The sequence below is a fragment of the Podarcis filfolensis genome, assembly GCF_964270895.1.
Source record: "Podarcis filfolensis genome assembly, chromosome: Z".
NCBI lineage: Eukaryota > Metazoa > Chordata > Lepidosauria > Squamata > Lacertidae > Podarcis > Podarcis filfolensis.
The window spans coordinates 11,336,750-11,351,721 of record NC_139617.1 but is presented as its reverse complement, the minus strand read 5'-3'; the positions used below and the strand labels follow the sequence as shown (position 1 = coordinate 11,351,721).

General features: G+C 42.1%; 1 protein-coding gene and 1 long non-coding RNA gene across 2 annotated transcripts in view; both read left to right on the top strand.

Moving 5' to 3' along the window:
• LOC310754188 overlaps nt 1–14,972 on the top strand; it is a 258,587-nt gene that overhangs the window by 135,416 nt on the left and 108,199 nt on the right. The gene's annotated exons all lie outside the window — the stretch shown is intronic.
• Nucleotides 1,750–3,562, top strand: LOC310753937 (uncharacterized protein). Its single transcript, XM_083595278.1, has 2 exons — nt 1,750–2,262; nt 2,833–3,562. Exons 1-2 carry the CDS (start codon nt 2,126–2,128, stop codon nt 3,365–3,367), a joined length of 672 nt encoding a protein of 223 aa, XP_083451404.1. The 5' UTR covers nt 1,750–2,125; the 3' UTR covers nt 3,368–3,562.

Below are 14,972 nucleotides of genomic sequence, written 5' to 3'. Positions count from 1 at the left end.
CAGAGCCAGTGCATTGAGCAATCCTTGCATCCCTACCAAAAGCAAAGCAGAGAGCTTAAAAGCACTTTATGCTCTGTGTCTGCTTGGGTTACCCAGCACAAAGCTTCCATCTTGTTTGCTGGCCAAGACCCACTTGGCGTGTGGGGTCTAGGAATGTGTGGGATTCTCTCTCCTCCCTCTCTTACCCACTAGCTTCAGGGGCGACTCCAAGGGTTTGGGCATATGTGATTTTTGTGTATACATGGAACCACTGGAACTGAACTAAGATGCCTAAGATACTATCGTACTGTATATATTTCCAAAGCATTTTTTTTTGGCTAATATAATGCATTTTTGTTTGTTTCCCACCCACCCATTATATATACATTTTTTGTGCACACTTTTCCTCGGTATATGCACACATGACATGAGTGGAGAACTTCACTGCAAAAGGCAGAGCAGTTTGAATTTCCAAGAATAGCTGTGTTTCAGTTCTCAAATAGTTTTAGAAAGTGCGAACTAGGCAGGTTCACCTTTAAATCTGAACTGAATTGGATTTCACCCCATCCCTAATCATGACTCAGCACCGACGTTTGCTATTAGTATATATGATTTAGGTTTCTTTGTCCCTTTAAGATTATTTTCCTACAGAATTTTCCCCTGCTTTTGCTTGGTGAGTGTTTTTGCCTGAGTGGAAAGTGTCCTTGACTCTAATAATGCCTCTTGCTTGCCTGGATGGATCACAGTAGAAATTATATCAAGCTTGTGATAAGAGGTAACCCGGTCATCCAAACAGAATGTTTTTAGCATTATTTAAAATGATGTTTGTGACAGATAACTCTTGACCTCTTCTAACATGGCTTGTAATTTCATGTGACACATCTCATCAGCTTGCACTTAAGAGAAAGCCACATTTCCAAGGAAACCAAAGGGAGAATTCCCATGAGCCTGAGGCAAGGTGACCGTGTTGCTGCTAATGCACGAGGCAATGCTTTATTATTATTATTATTATTATTATTATTATTATTATTATTAATTATCCTTTTTTAAAAAAATTCACTCTGCAGTGGCAGAGAAGAAAACAGGATTCCACTCGTAGATTGAAAATGAATTTAAATTGTATGAATTCCACATCCCAAAATGAAGTAGGCCACTTCAGACAGATTTGGGGTTTGTCTGAGCTAATGTAGCACCTCTCCAAAGCACCCCAAATCAAAAACAGGATCTCCTACATGCGTCAGAGACTCTGATGTTTTTGTTGCTTTTGTTGTTCAACACCAGCATGTCTGCAAAATCTGAAGATGGAATTGTCATATAAGAAAAATGCCAGGATAGCAGGAGGGAGAGGGACAGCTGTTTTGTGACTGATAGCTTTTAATCAGCGGGAAGAATTTTGCTAGGGTTGTCCAACCACATGGCTTTGGGGAAAGGGTATTGAAGTAATATATCACCTTGTTAACTCTTCTCTGTTATTTACTAGTCCCGCTAGTGCTTGGAAAATGCTGGGCGTACAAGTCCTTTTGGCTTTTTGGCAAATGCCCACACACCCACTCCTGTCAAATCAGCTCTGCACTTAGTTTTTGTGATGTCTGATGCCATTTGAAGAAAACACAAGCCTGAAACTTTTTCTTCATTCAGCAACCTTGTCCCCAGCACCCATCTTTCTGAAATATTGCAGGTTACTTTCTGAGGGGCACCATCTATGGTACATGCCAATAACACTGGTCAACAACAAATTTGTTGTCTGCATTTTTTCAGTTGATTCTGATGCGCTGAATCCAAAAATCACATTGGTTTTGCTCAATCAGGTCAAGTTTTTGAGCTATGGCCACATGTCATTTTTTTACCTTTTTGTTCACATGTACGCTTGTCTGGAGCATTTTAGAAGAAGTTGGTGGGGTAAAATGCCATGTTGAATAATTGTTTTGATTGGAAATGATTATTTTAATGACAAGAAGTATTCAGGTCCGATAGTTCTGGGTGATTATGTCGAAAAGGGATCAGTTTGAAGTCATAAAACCTTGAAATCTTCCATAAATTGGTGCGGCAAAGCATAAAGTTGGGGGATCAAAACTAAGTTAATGGGGCAGCCGCCCCACGAAGTATCCTGATCTTCAATCAGCACGTCGTCCTGTAGCTCATTGTGATGAAATTCCAGTGCCTATCTTCAGAGAACTTCCTGACGTTTGGAGAACTTAGTGACGAAGATGCCTCCAGTGTTGAAGGACATGAAGAAGAAGTGGTTCTTGAAGATGATGCTCCACATCCATTTTCCCAAAAGGAGTAGAATAATCTAGTTTGCGACCTCAGTTTGTCAAAGGACTCTGCCGAACTGTTGGCATCCAGATTGAAGGAAAAAAACCTCCTCTCTGACAGTGCTCGCATCAGCTTCTTCCGCAACAGGCATCAAGAGTACCTCCGTTTTTTCTTGAAAGAGAAGGACTTGGTGTACTGTGCAGATATTGCGCAGCTTCTGCTCAAGCTTGGAGTGCCACAGTACGAACCCAAAGATTGGAGACTGTTCATTGACAGCAGCAAGCGATCACTGAAATGTGTTCTGCTACACAACGGCAACCAGTTTGCCTCTATACCCCTGGCTCACTCGAGTACACTGAAGGAGAACTATTAACTATGTGTTGACCTGAAGATGGTGAACTTTTTGTTGGGACAACAGTCTGGCTTCACCAAGTACCCATTTTTTCTGTGCATGTGGGATAGTAGGGACCGTGCTCAGCATTACACGCAGAAGGACTGGCCTGTGCAGGAGGAATTGGTGCCTTGCAAAGAAAGGAATGTCATCAACGACCCTCTGGTGGACAGAGACAGAATACTCTTCCCACTGCTGCACATCAGGCTCGGCTTAATCAAGCAGTTCACCAAGGCTCTGGACAAGGATGGTGACTGCTTCACTTACTTGTGCCAGGCTTTTCCAGGATTGACCATGGAGAAGTTGAAAGCTGGCATCTTTGACGGTCCTCAGATCCGTCAGCTCATCAGAGATCCAGAGTTCGGAAACTCAATGAACGAAGTGGAACTGGAAGCGTGGAAGGCATTTGTTCTGGTAGTGAAGAACTTTCTTGGCAACAATAAGGCCAGAAACTACGCAGAACTTGTCAACAACATGCTGACTGCTTTCAGAAACCTGGGCTGCAACATGGGCGTCAAGATGCACTACCTATTTTCACATATGGACTGGTTTCCTGAGAACCTGGGTTCAATGAGTGACGAGCAGGGGGAGAGATTCCATCAGGACATGAAAGAGATGGAGATCAGGTATCAGGGTCGCTGGGACGCAGTCATGATGGCTGACTACTGTTGGACTCTGAAGAGAGACCTCCCTGCCGCTGAGCATTCCTGGAGTTTCAAGAAACGGAATTTCAAGCCCTGAAGTTTGAAAAATGGTGAAGCAACATGCAATTTACGTGTATTTACCTTTATCAATGCCCACCATTCAGTTTACAGTAAACCTGACCTGATGGAGAGAAACGGATGCCATTTCCTTATTCAGCAGTGCAAAAATACCCTAAATCAGTTGTAGAAATCTAGACAACATTCAAAAAGTAAAAAATTGTTGCCCAGTGTAATCATTGTCCACAAAGTCTGGTGGAGAAAAGCAAAAAGTTCTCCACCACCACATCACTGGAAAAAAGTAAAATGTAAATGTGCCTAGCACAAAATCCCTTGCTGGGCTTATTAGTCAGGAATTTGGCAGGCTTCTTGTCTAGGTGTACCTCTGAAATATGCTTCTTCCATACAAATCACCCATAAAACAGGAGATTAAGTGAATCTTTTTTGAAACCACCCAAAAACTGCAAAATCTGCCCTTTCAATAAAGTTTTTAATCTTTCTGAAATTTGGTAGGATTCATTTCCTTAGAAGAGGTCATATTGTCTGCAAATTTCACATGCTTGTACCAAAAACTAAGGGGAGAGTTATAGATACTTCATGGGGGGGCTTTAAAATCCACCCCTTTATAAACAACAACAATACTTAAACTATTTGTCTGTTATTATCAGGTTTTATCCACCTAGGAGGGGATACTGTGCCTGCAAATTTCTTCCAATTCTGTCAAAAAGCAGATATACCCCACTTACAATAAGGATTGGAAGTAGGGGCAAAAAGCTTTATTTAATAGAAGATTCCAGGGCAGGTTACCACAATCTAAAATATAGCATTAAAATGTGATTTAGATTTAGACACTGAGCCAATTTGGACAACCTCTAAAGCACCTTATATCCAATCAGTAATTTTTTGAAGTGGTAGACAGTGATCCAAAGACTTTCTTTGTGTGTTGGTAACATTCATGCATTTATGAAGACATATGGCATAAAACCTGAGTATCTAATGGGACACCGTCCTGACATGAACATATCCAAACCCTACTGTTACCATTTGTGGCCCTCCTCTGGGTATTCACTCCAAGAAAGCTTCAAATGGTGGCAAAAAGAGATTGAACAGAGGTAACCCCAAGCCATATATTCCATAGGTCCCTATTTATCAGGAACAGTTCCTCTTTTTAAGTTGTAAGCTGCTCAGCACAAGAACTTGTCCTCCAATGGCTTGTAAAGTGCCTTGCACACTGATAGCACTATCATCATAATGACACCAGCCTAACCAATGTGCTTTGCCTGGCAACTCAGCTCATAAGAATGGCTCTGGGTAGAAATGTTAGATTCTGAGGAAGGCATGCAGTCCTTCCATTGGACCAGTGCCCTACCCACTCCCTAGTACCTTGACCTCTCTCTGTGGTCATCTTCTGATGTGCTCAGAGCTTTCTGCAGTATAAATAAACCAGCAATAATAAATGTCACCTCAGAGTGAGATTTGGTTATGATGCTCTGAAAAACTATTTCTAGCTATGTGTACCACAGTGTAACCACCTGTGAACAGAGATTACATAATGCCATTTTTGCTGCACTGCCCTTCAGGAGGATGAAAAATTGCCAGACAAATACCAACACATAAAGCCATATCCACGTGATCAATTAAGCCTGCTCTAGAATATTGAGCACATTGCAAACACTACAGTGTCTTCTTTGTCCAAATTACTGAATCTGCTGACCTCTTGGATTGCATTTCAGTTATTCAAAGCACATGCTTAGCTTTTTTATATTATTATTTTCCTTTGAGTAAAAATGGCAAAGCAGCTAGATTAGGAGCAAAATGGCAGCAGCTCCTGCATTGTTCACTGAACCTACAGCCCTTAATGAAAGAAGTACCTCCTCTAAAAACCTTCACTTGCTACAATAGCATTGGTTCTAAAGCAGTTCTAAAACCCTTGTTCAACATGCAGTTGAGGGGAGAAGAGACCTGTGTCTCCTGCTTCCTCCCTACCACAGAGTTAATTAGTGTTTTAGATCCTGATTAAACATGCAGGTTGGGTGGGGGAGGAGGAGAAGCATATCTCCTTCCCCTCAACTCCATGACAGTGCAAGATCCCCCAAATCAGTTCAGGGCCCAGAACTGGGTTAGGTCAGCCCCAGATCATCCTGGGTCAAATGGAGGTCACTCCAAGGAGCTGGTATGGGCTTCAACTTGGATTGGTGTACACCTCTGCTGAGGAATATTCAGTGAAATGTTCCCCCAACATCTCTACCACTGAATAAAGTGGCTCAGCTGATGATCCAGAGTTAATTATGATTGAATGTCCTCTTCATATTGTTGGAAAAAGTAATGAGTTTGGCCCCTTTATTCTTTCCAGCTCTCCTGTGGTAGCCTATTGCTTTCTTTCGGTGGTGGTCTATATTTCAATATCAAGTATTCAAAAAAATTATTACAAGATAATTTTCTGAGAAAATGTTTTGAATATACTTGCATCTTACGGCCATAAATTTCATAACTTATTTATGTGTTATCTAAATAAGTATTCACTTTGTTCAGTGAATCTATTGTTCCATGAACTGATTAAAAAAGGGATAAGGTTTAGTAGTCATAACAAACATCATGGGGAGAGAAAGTCCCCAAGATGTTTCTTGGTACCCAGCTCATTTCAGAAGCAAGGACTTCCTCTTTCAGGGGCAATCTGAAAATTCACGGGGTTGTATCCAGCTTAGAGGAGGCCCGTTGACAATAATGGACATATGTCATGCTCATTAGTTTCAATGGGTCTACTCTGGTGAGCACGAGGACTGGATGCAACCCATAGAAGTGCACATAGAAGCAATATTTCAAAACAATATGTTAAAATCATATAAAAAATTTCCCCTCCCCCCCCCAAAATGGACTTGACTGGACCAACACATTAGCTCTTATACCTCCAATTCTGTACAAAATTAAACACTCTAAGGGCAAACAGCCATATCTGCAGGCTTTTAACCTTGATAAATATTGGGGTACAATATGGCACAGTGTTGAGATTTCCAGATTAGGACTGGGAGAGACCCTGATTCATATCCTCACCCAGCCATGAAGCTCAACAGTTGACCTTATGGCAATCGCTCTCCTTCAGCCTGACTTTTACCTCACACGGCTGCTTTGGGGGTAGAAGGGGAAAAGAGTGCCATGCAACTCCTTAGAGGGAAGGTAAGATAGAAATGTAATAAAAGGAGGGAGGGAGAGAGGTAGATATGGGAGGGATTAGGGAGGACAGTTCTGCAGAAAATGGATATTCAACAGACTTGCCGTGAAAAGGAGAAGAAAAAGAGCCGCTGATGAAATTCTCCCTCTGATGTTATTATCACAGGTGCTTCATTGTTTGTATTTGGTAGTCTTGTCACACAAACTGACTTTGATTATTTGAGTCATCAAGGAAAAGAGATCTCCCTAGGAGCCACCGATATGACCTGCAAACAACCATATAATGATGAACTTAGCTGAGAATTAGATGTGAACAGAAATGCCTCTTTCTGGACAAAGAACAGCTTATAAGTAATACCTGGGAAATTCCTTATGTTCTGTTTAATGCAATGAGCCCTCCAGGGCAAGGAGGTCTGTATTCAATTATCGCCACAGTGAATAATTGGTACTCATCCGCACACACGGAGTCTCTAGTTCGGATCTTGGGTTTTCTTGAACCTTCATTAACCCCAATCTTGTTGTGTGTTTTTGCTCTCTGCACCTTGAGAGCTGCAAGGAACAAACGTGTTAAGAGATGCATGTAACTCTGTTGCCCCTAGAGGTCAAGAGGAGAAAAGGGTCCCCTGGAAGTATGCAGCACTTTGGCTAAACTAGACTTGGGCACAAAGTGCCTCTCATGATTCCTTGTCCTGTTTTCAACAGCAGAGAACTTGTGGATACAATTTCTCCAAATTTATCCAGGGGTGAGAAGGAATTGCCCAATAACTTTTGCATCCTCTGCAATAATTTTGTTATAGGGCAGGGAAGACTGACTCCACTGGCCACATTCTTATCAAATTCTAGATCTATGGGCCACATTTGACGGGTGGGTATAGCTACGCACATGTCAGTCACCTGAGATCACAATGACATCAGCTGACTGGGAGCTTTGAAGTCTGGAAGCTGGGACTTCAAAGCACTGTGCAGCACTGGCAAAGAACCCTGCTTGGTGCTTCAAAGTGCCTCAGGCTTTGTCTTTAACCAAAGCATCAGCTGTGCGAGCAAGTTCCATGTAGAAATATTAAACAGTAAAGACGTTTGGGTTTTCTTTTTCAAAACCCAGAGGGCACCAGATCTTACAGAGGCTCGTGAAATACTCTTAGAACTATCCTTAACAACCATGCAGTCTAGCACATGGGGAAAATCATAGAAAGACATCCCAGAGAAATAAAATTCTAGTGAAATACCTTTAATATCAAAGAAGCCAAATGTCAAAACACTAAATATTATTTGTGAAAAAGTGGTAAACAGATTGAAAACCTGATCAACATTAGTTCCTCATATAGGGTGATTGTCTGAACTATTATATTTATGTCCATCTAGCCAGCTCTTGCAGAATAAATGCTGGCATCTGGTCAGGACATTTGGGCACAGCCAAAGTGGGTCTGGAGATGGAACCAGTGATGGATCCAATCTGTGGTTTCATAAGCACAGTCATGTGGTTTTTTTAGTAATCCTGGTGGGTCAAGCCTTATACAAAACTATTCATCTAACGCGAGAATAGAAAATATGTTACTCTTCACAATCTGATGGACTGCAAATCCCATAATCCCTCATTCCTGGGGCTGATGGGAGCCATGGTACAACAACATCTAGAGGGCCACAGGTTCCCTGCAACTAATCTAGGGCTTTAAAAAAAGTATGAGGAAGATTTTCTTCCACTCACGGTAGTCTGGCCCAAAGCAGAACCAATCCAATTCCCCAACCACTGCCAAAATTGTTTGGCAACCATACAGCTAGGCACTGTGATATTGCCTTGCTGTATAATGCAGGTGACACTCTTTTAGATGCGTGAGGTTTTTGTACATCTATTGTTCAAAATCCAAAAAGGTCTATTCAGAAACCTCACCGAATGCGTGGAGTTACTATGGTTCCCACCGGGTAAGTATGTTATTATTCCTGATAACAATTCCTTTTTATCACTGGGGCTTTGGACCACTCGTGCATTCTGTAAATCAGAGTGGCACACACTGCACTCCTTTGACCTTTTCAATATTCTGTAATTAGATTGGCTGCTATTCCTCTTTCCTTCCTGTTTACAGCCTTGCTAGCCTCTGGGAAAGCGAAAAGCGGCCAGCTGCTCAACATATAAAATACTGCAAAGGTCAGAGCAGTGCAGCATCAAACTGCAATGAATTAGCTTTCATCGGAAGACTGTAGAAAACACATGACACCATATATCCAAGCTCTTCTGCAGCATGCAATAGTTTTGCAGGGTGGGTGGGGGTGCAGGAAGGGACGATTAGAAATTATGCACACACCTAGAAATAAGAGGTGAAATACTGTTGGGTTGGATTCAGTGGGACCACAGCTTTATTAAGCATAACATAGAGCATCTGCACAGATGCTGTCAGGCAGGGATGGGGAACCTGTAGCCTTTCATATATTGTTGGGCTCCAACTCCATCATGTGCATCAAGCATGATCAATGGTCAGAGATTATAGGAGCTGTAGTTAGGAATGGACAAATCTGATCTCGCCACCTCCTAATCTGAAATACACTTCATTCTCCATATTTCCACAGCAGTTTGCAAAAACATATTTAAAGTTTTTCACCAGTATTTTAGTGCTAATTTCTCTGCTATGCTTGCTTTTGCAAAGCCCCTAATATAATGCAACATTGTATGTTAATTTCACAAACAAATGCATTGTTAGGCACACTTTACCCCAGTTTATGCATTTCTGTACACCCTGAACACCAATTTGTATGCCAATTTATTCTAGAGAGCAAACATGCTTTGATTTGCTGGTAAGTGCAATTGGAACACAATTTTAAAACAGAGTTTTGTTCTCCAAAGTGAACTTACATAAGTGATCTTCTCAGTCTTGGGGTTAAATAGAAAATTTGAGGATGGATGGAGGAATCAGAAAGTCTATAACCCCCTAAATAAGCATGTGGGCTAATGGTGGTCAGAGGCAAGACCAGAGGATCTCACAGACAGCATCTCTCCATGCTGTGATCATTATCTGCTGCCATTGAGGATTGGGACCCCAATGCTGGTAAGAATTAGCCTCCGGAAAGATATGTCATATTCATATTCCCCCATGCCCATTCTTCCATTTAACCTCTTTAATATCAGCTTCTCAATGTCTACTTCCTGCAAACTCATGTCCCATGTTACTACCCATTGTCCTTCACATAATACTGTGGGTGGTTGTTAGGGCCAAGTTCACAAATTTGTTGCCCTTCCCTTCCATCCTCCAGCAGTGGAAGCTGGTCTATAAGGGTGAACAGGGCACTAGCCCACCAACCTCATTCTACCTTCAGCCAGCCACATCCTGTCTTCCTTCCTTCTTATAGACAGCCCAACAGATGGTCCTGGCAGTCAGCTCCCACCTCCATAGTCTTTATATTGCCCTTGTAGGCAAAAAGAAAACTAGCATTCATTGGCTCTGCTTGTCATTGGCTGTGGTTCCACTTACTGTTAGACCCCTTGCCTTCCACCCTACCAGCCCCAATGGGCACAAGCCACCACTGTTTCCCCTCCCCCCCCTTACAATCAACATTCAAAGATAACAGCAAACCTATAGCAAGTCTAAAGATAAAACTCCGCATTCTGATTTTTGCTCCAAGTCATCATGAATATGGAGATACTTTAGAATTCAACCCCCCTCCGTCTCTTTCAAAATGCCAGAGAACTGCTGCAAGGCATTGTCTGTGCTTTTGCTATTATTATTTTTTCCTTCGCTTTATCATATACGTCTTTATTTAGCTGATTAGAGAGTATTTAAATAAAAGCAGCAGATCTGGGGAAACAAACGTCAGGAATTATCAAGCTCATCAGAAGCTAAATGTATATAAAAATGGGTGTGTGAGGCACATTTATAGATAATTGCAACATTCTGTAGTTTTATTATAGTGTCCACTAGGAATGGATTATGGGTCCTGTCCCCCCGCTTTTATAAATAACTCATGCAATTTTTGACAGCAAATATCTAAATGGAAATATAAGGAGTTACAGAGAATTCCAAACCCCAACTGGGCAGCAGAAGGCATTAAAGGGTGGTATAGCCACTGCTTCACCTGCAGTCTCAGTCCTCATGCCATCTGGAGTGGAAAGTGGGAGGGGGGGAACAAAAGTTAGAGCTGACATAGTGATCAGGTTCAGATTGGATTTGTATAAGCATATGGCTGGAGCTGATGGGAGTTGTAGTCCAAAACACCTGGAGGGAACAAGGTTGGTGCAGGCTTATCTAGAGATTAATTTTAATTGTGTTTGCTCATTTATTTCTTCCTGCAGGTGCACAAGTATCCTATGTCAACATCCCAAAATCTGCTGTTCCTGCTAGAGGTCTAAGCCCAAGAAATATCACAATGCCAGAACAATAACACAGAGAAACTGTAGGGATTTCTGAATGTTGGAAGGTACAGCAGAGATAAAAGAAAGGGCGTCTTCATGCAGCACAACTACAGAACTTGTTCCCAAAGGAGGCAATGATGGCCACCAACTTGAATGACTTTAGCAGAGGATTGGCAGAGGATTAGCAGAGAAGGCTATCAATGGCTAGCTATGATGGCTATACCCTGGCTCCACCATCAGAGGCAGTATGCCTTGAAATATCAGTTTGCGTCTCAAGGCCCCTAAGCCACTCCCAGCAGAACAAGGACACAGAATTTTAGGTTCATGTTGATGGGCAAATTTAGGGCACAACTTTATAGGTTACAGAATGTGAGCGGTATTGGCTTAGGCATTGCCAACAGACTATATCTGACTCCTGCCTGCCTTGCAGGAAGTCTGTATGGGTAAACCACCAGTAGGGGGAGCCCCGCCGATGCAGATCGACTTGAGCATCCCCTGGGTTCCGGATGGGGTTGTGGCATAGCCCTAGCGCCTCCCCGGGCTTTGAACGAGATCCACACTCCTGGATTCCTTTAATGGAATAGCCTTCAGCATGGAGGGGCAAGTGATGGCTGCACCTTCCCTCCCTTACACAACCCAGCTATGATGGCTATGCTCTGGCTCCACCATTAGAGGTAGTATGCCTGGGAACTGCAGGAGGGCAGAGTACAGTGCTCAAGTCCTGCTTTTGAGCTTCCCGTGGGTATCTGGTTGGACACTGAGAACACAATGCTGGACTCAATGGCGCATTGGACATTGGAATCCATTCACCCATAGTATGACTAGACTTTCTGCACCCACTAGAATCTTGGTGTGTGCAAGGTGGTTCTCAGCTCCCCCTGAACTGAATATGAAGTCTTGAATGTCTCAGGATTCTATAAGCACATCAGAGTTCAGATGGGCACAATAGGCATTTGGACCAGGTCACATTTTAGGTACTTACATAGTCATTGCACAAAAGAAAAAGAAAAAGTAGTTTCCCCTGTAAAGGTATTTCAGTAGAATAAATCCTTTTTTATCTTTTACAATTAATCTCTAGTCATTTCTGCTTTTGAAAAGCAAGCAAGCCTCCGCTGAAATGTTTTGGTTTTTGTTACGCTGATGAAAAATTAATCTTTTGCCGCCTCTCAGACACTGCCATGACTTAAATTGGCTAGAATGTTTAATTTCAAACTTGTCAAAGCAAATCTCCGATATATACTTCACAGGCACACACAGAGACCCAGGCTCAATTCAGTTGTTTCTATCTCAGCTTATTAAGTACATGTGTTTACTCATTCATGGAATTCTTTCACTCTTCTGTTTGGGTGAGGTCTGATTCAATCACAAAAGCTCTAATTAACCATAGTTTTGCTGTTTATCCAGTGAAGGCTGCTCCATTAGGGCAAGTAGCACACTGCCGCACTAATTTCAGCACACCCTCAGCCAGCTTCCACTTGTCTGCCTTCTGACACACAACCAATTCTAGGGGGTGGCCCTAGCTGTCAAGCCTCCTCCTCCTTAGTGCTAGTCCTGGCCTTGTAGAATTCTGCAGGCAGGAAGATGAAGACAAAATTAGGATTAATTGCTCCTGCCTGTCACTGGTTCTGGTTCCACCCACTGTTGGGCTCCCTGCCTTCTTCCTTACCAATCACAATGGTCACCAACCATCACTAGGTTTATTGAAATTCAAGTCAGGGACACAAAGGATCTTTGCATCACTTGCAGTTGCAGCTCAAGCTTGGGATGCAAAGGAACATTTCCCCTTTGAAGCCATGGCTTGCATTCAAGCTGAGAGAATGTTCAAGAGAAGTGCTGGTTTCAGGAAACTATAATACAAAACAAACATTTGGAGAGCATCTTGAGGTATATTTTATGGCAGAGGGAGGCTTCTTCAGAACTGTCCTAACAAGGCTGTGGGGGTAGAATTGATAGGGACAGGATCTCCACTTGGACTTGCTAACTCATCAATCCAAAGCTGCAATGCCGAAGGAGCAAACATGCAGGCAGATTTTCCTTGTCTGTGCTGCAAGAGGCCATGGGTTGGATGAAAGCTATCTAGCAATTGGACTTGAACTGGGTGGGTCAGGGATCCATTTTAGCTTAGCATACTTATTTTTGTACACTTTGCTTGACTGGAGAACTGCAGTGCAGGATTTGGAGACATGAAAATTTCCAAGGATGGCTGTTTCCAGGATCAGGCATTGTTCCAGGAAGTGTGAATTAGGTAGGCTTCCCTTTATATGCAGACATAATCAAATTTCTCCCCCATCCTCCTCCATGCTGCATGTTGCAAAAGAAAGAAAGAAAGAAAGAAAGAAAGAAAGAAAGAAAGAAAGAAAGAATCAGGTTGATTGAATTATTTGTGATAGCCCAACCTCTCAGTGTTTCCAAAAGCATTTATACTTCTTCCTGCTGCTATGATCAAAAAGAGCAAAAAAAAGGAGAACTGTTTATTTTCAAAGCTATCATTTTATTTTATTTTTTCTGATGACCAACTTCCCCTAACAATTTTCTTCCCTAGGCAAGCAGTGCCTTTAAAAAGAGAGTGCAGGGGGAAAGATCTTTCTCTCACACACTTGACTAGCCACTGACAAAGTCTGAATATCAGGTGGGATGGATCATTGGGCTGACCCAGCGAGTCTGTCGGTTCTTTCATTTTTTCATTACTTCCCTTTCCTGACATTCCTCTCACTTCATTGCTGATGGAAGACTCCCTCTGTTTGCTTCTGACCTTTCATATACATCCATTTGGACTACGAAAACAGAATTGTTTGGCCTTACCTCTCTTCCTTGCTCTAGCAAACCCTCCTCTCTCTAGCCACCTATATAATATTTGACAGCATGTTTCTTTATCTCATATGCACACCTTACAAGATAATTCATGCAATCCTGCTGGTTGTGGGCTGGATTTCCTATACAGCATGTCCCAATGGGAACAGTCCATCTCCAATTCTGAGCATAATCCAGACAGCAGATAAACAGCAATATCCTACGCTAGTTCCTCTTCCCAACTGTTACTCTAAAAAGCGTCTGAGGTATAACATGAGAATTGCCCTGGAAGTTGTATATCTTCTGAGAAACACTGTCATCCAGTGGACTGTTCACATAATTGTCAGTTGATAATAGCAAAGAATAGCAATTATTGTCTCTTGCTTAATTGCATTCTTTGCTGACCTTGTTGCTTTTGTTCTGTTATCCCCACTGGACATTCTGGGTCCAACAACTGTCAAATAATATAGGCAAAAAAGGAAGGGCTGGTGGCATCTAATGTGATTGCTCTAGAGAACATTTGCCTTTTTGATCAATTTGCTGATCCAATCCAATTATTGTTTGAGAAGCATCCTGCTGAAAGTCTTCTAATCATATGTGCTATCCATGTTCCTTTTGTACGGAGTTGTGGGGTAGGGGAAGATTTGGAATGCTACAAATATCCTTGGTTGTCTGGTAGGGAACAGAAGGTATATTTGCTCATACAGATGAGTGTCCTGGTCAGTCAGTAGGTTTGGGAATATTATAACGGGATCTCAGGGAGGGAGAGGAATGGTGACTGAATAAGCAAATGCTAGATGCTTAAGCCCATGGCATCTTGGAAGTGCAATGGTGCACTTTTGGATGGGGAACATGATTTATTTATTTATGGATCTTTTTCTGTATCAGGGTGGTGGACAGTTATGAAACATAAAGCACCATTACAAACAAGGCAGTTAATCATTAAAGTGGCTGGCTAATAAACAAGAAGAATTTAAAAGAGCTGCAAAGGCATGTTGGCATAAAAAGGGGTCTTAAAAAGGCAAACACAAGGATGCCTGCTGAATCTCTTTTGGAAGAGTTGCCCATAGTGTGGGACCAGTGAAAATAAATGCCTAACTCCTAGTGGAGGCAGTCAGGCTCTATAATATGAGGAAAAACTAACAGAACTCCCCTGAATGATCTCAGTGATTGAGCTGGAATATAAGGGCTTAAGCAGTTGGATTTTTAATTTTCTGTTTTAATATTTGTGTTTTCATTTCCCAACAGCATCTCTTTCATTCTGCAAATAATCATTCCAGTGGTCTGTATTCTGCAGCCTTCCTGGGTTGTCATGCTTCTGCAACAAATTGTGATTTTAAAAAAATCC

Bases quoted from the DNA above. Each gene is read 5' to 3' on its own strand.
- LOC310753937 (XM_083595278.1), top strand. From the start codon at position 2,126: ATGAAATTCCAGTGCCTATCTTCAGAGAACTTCCTGACGTTTGGAGAA. The intron at 2,263-2,832 runs GTAGAATAATCT...GCTGCACATCAG, and splicing joins CATCCATTTTCCCAAAAGGA to GCTCGGCTTAATCAAGCAGT.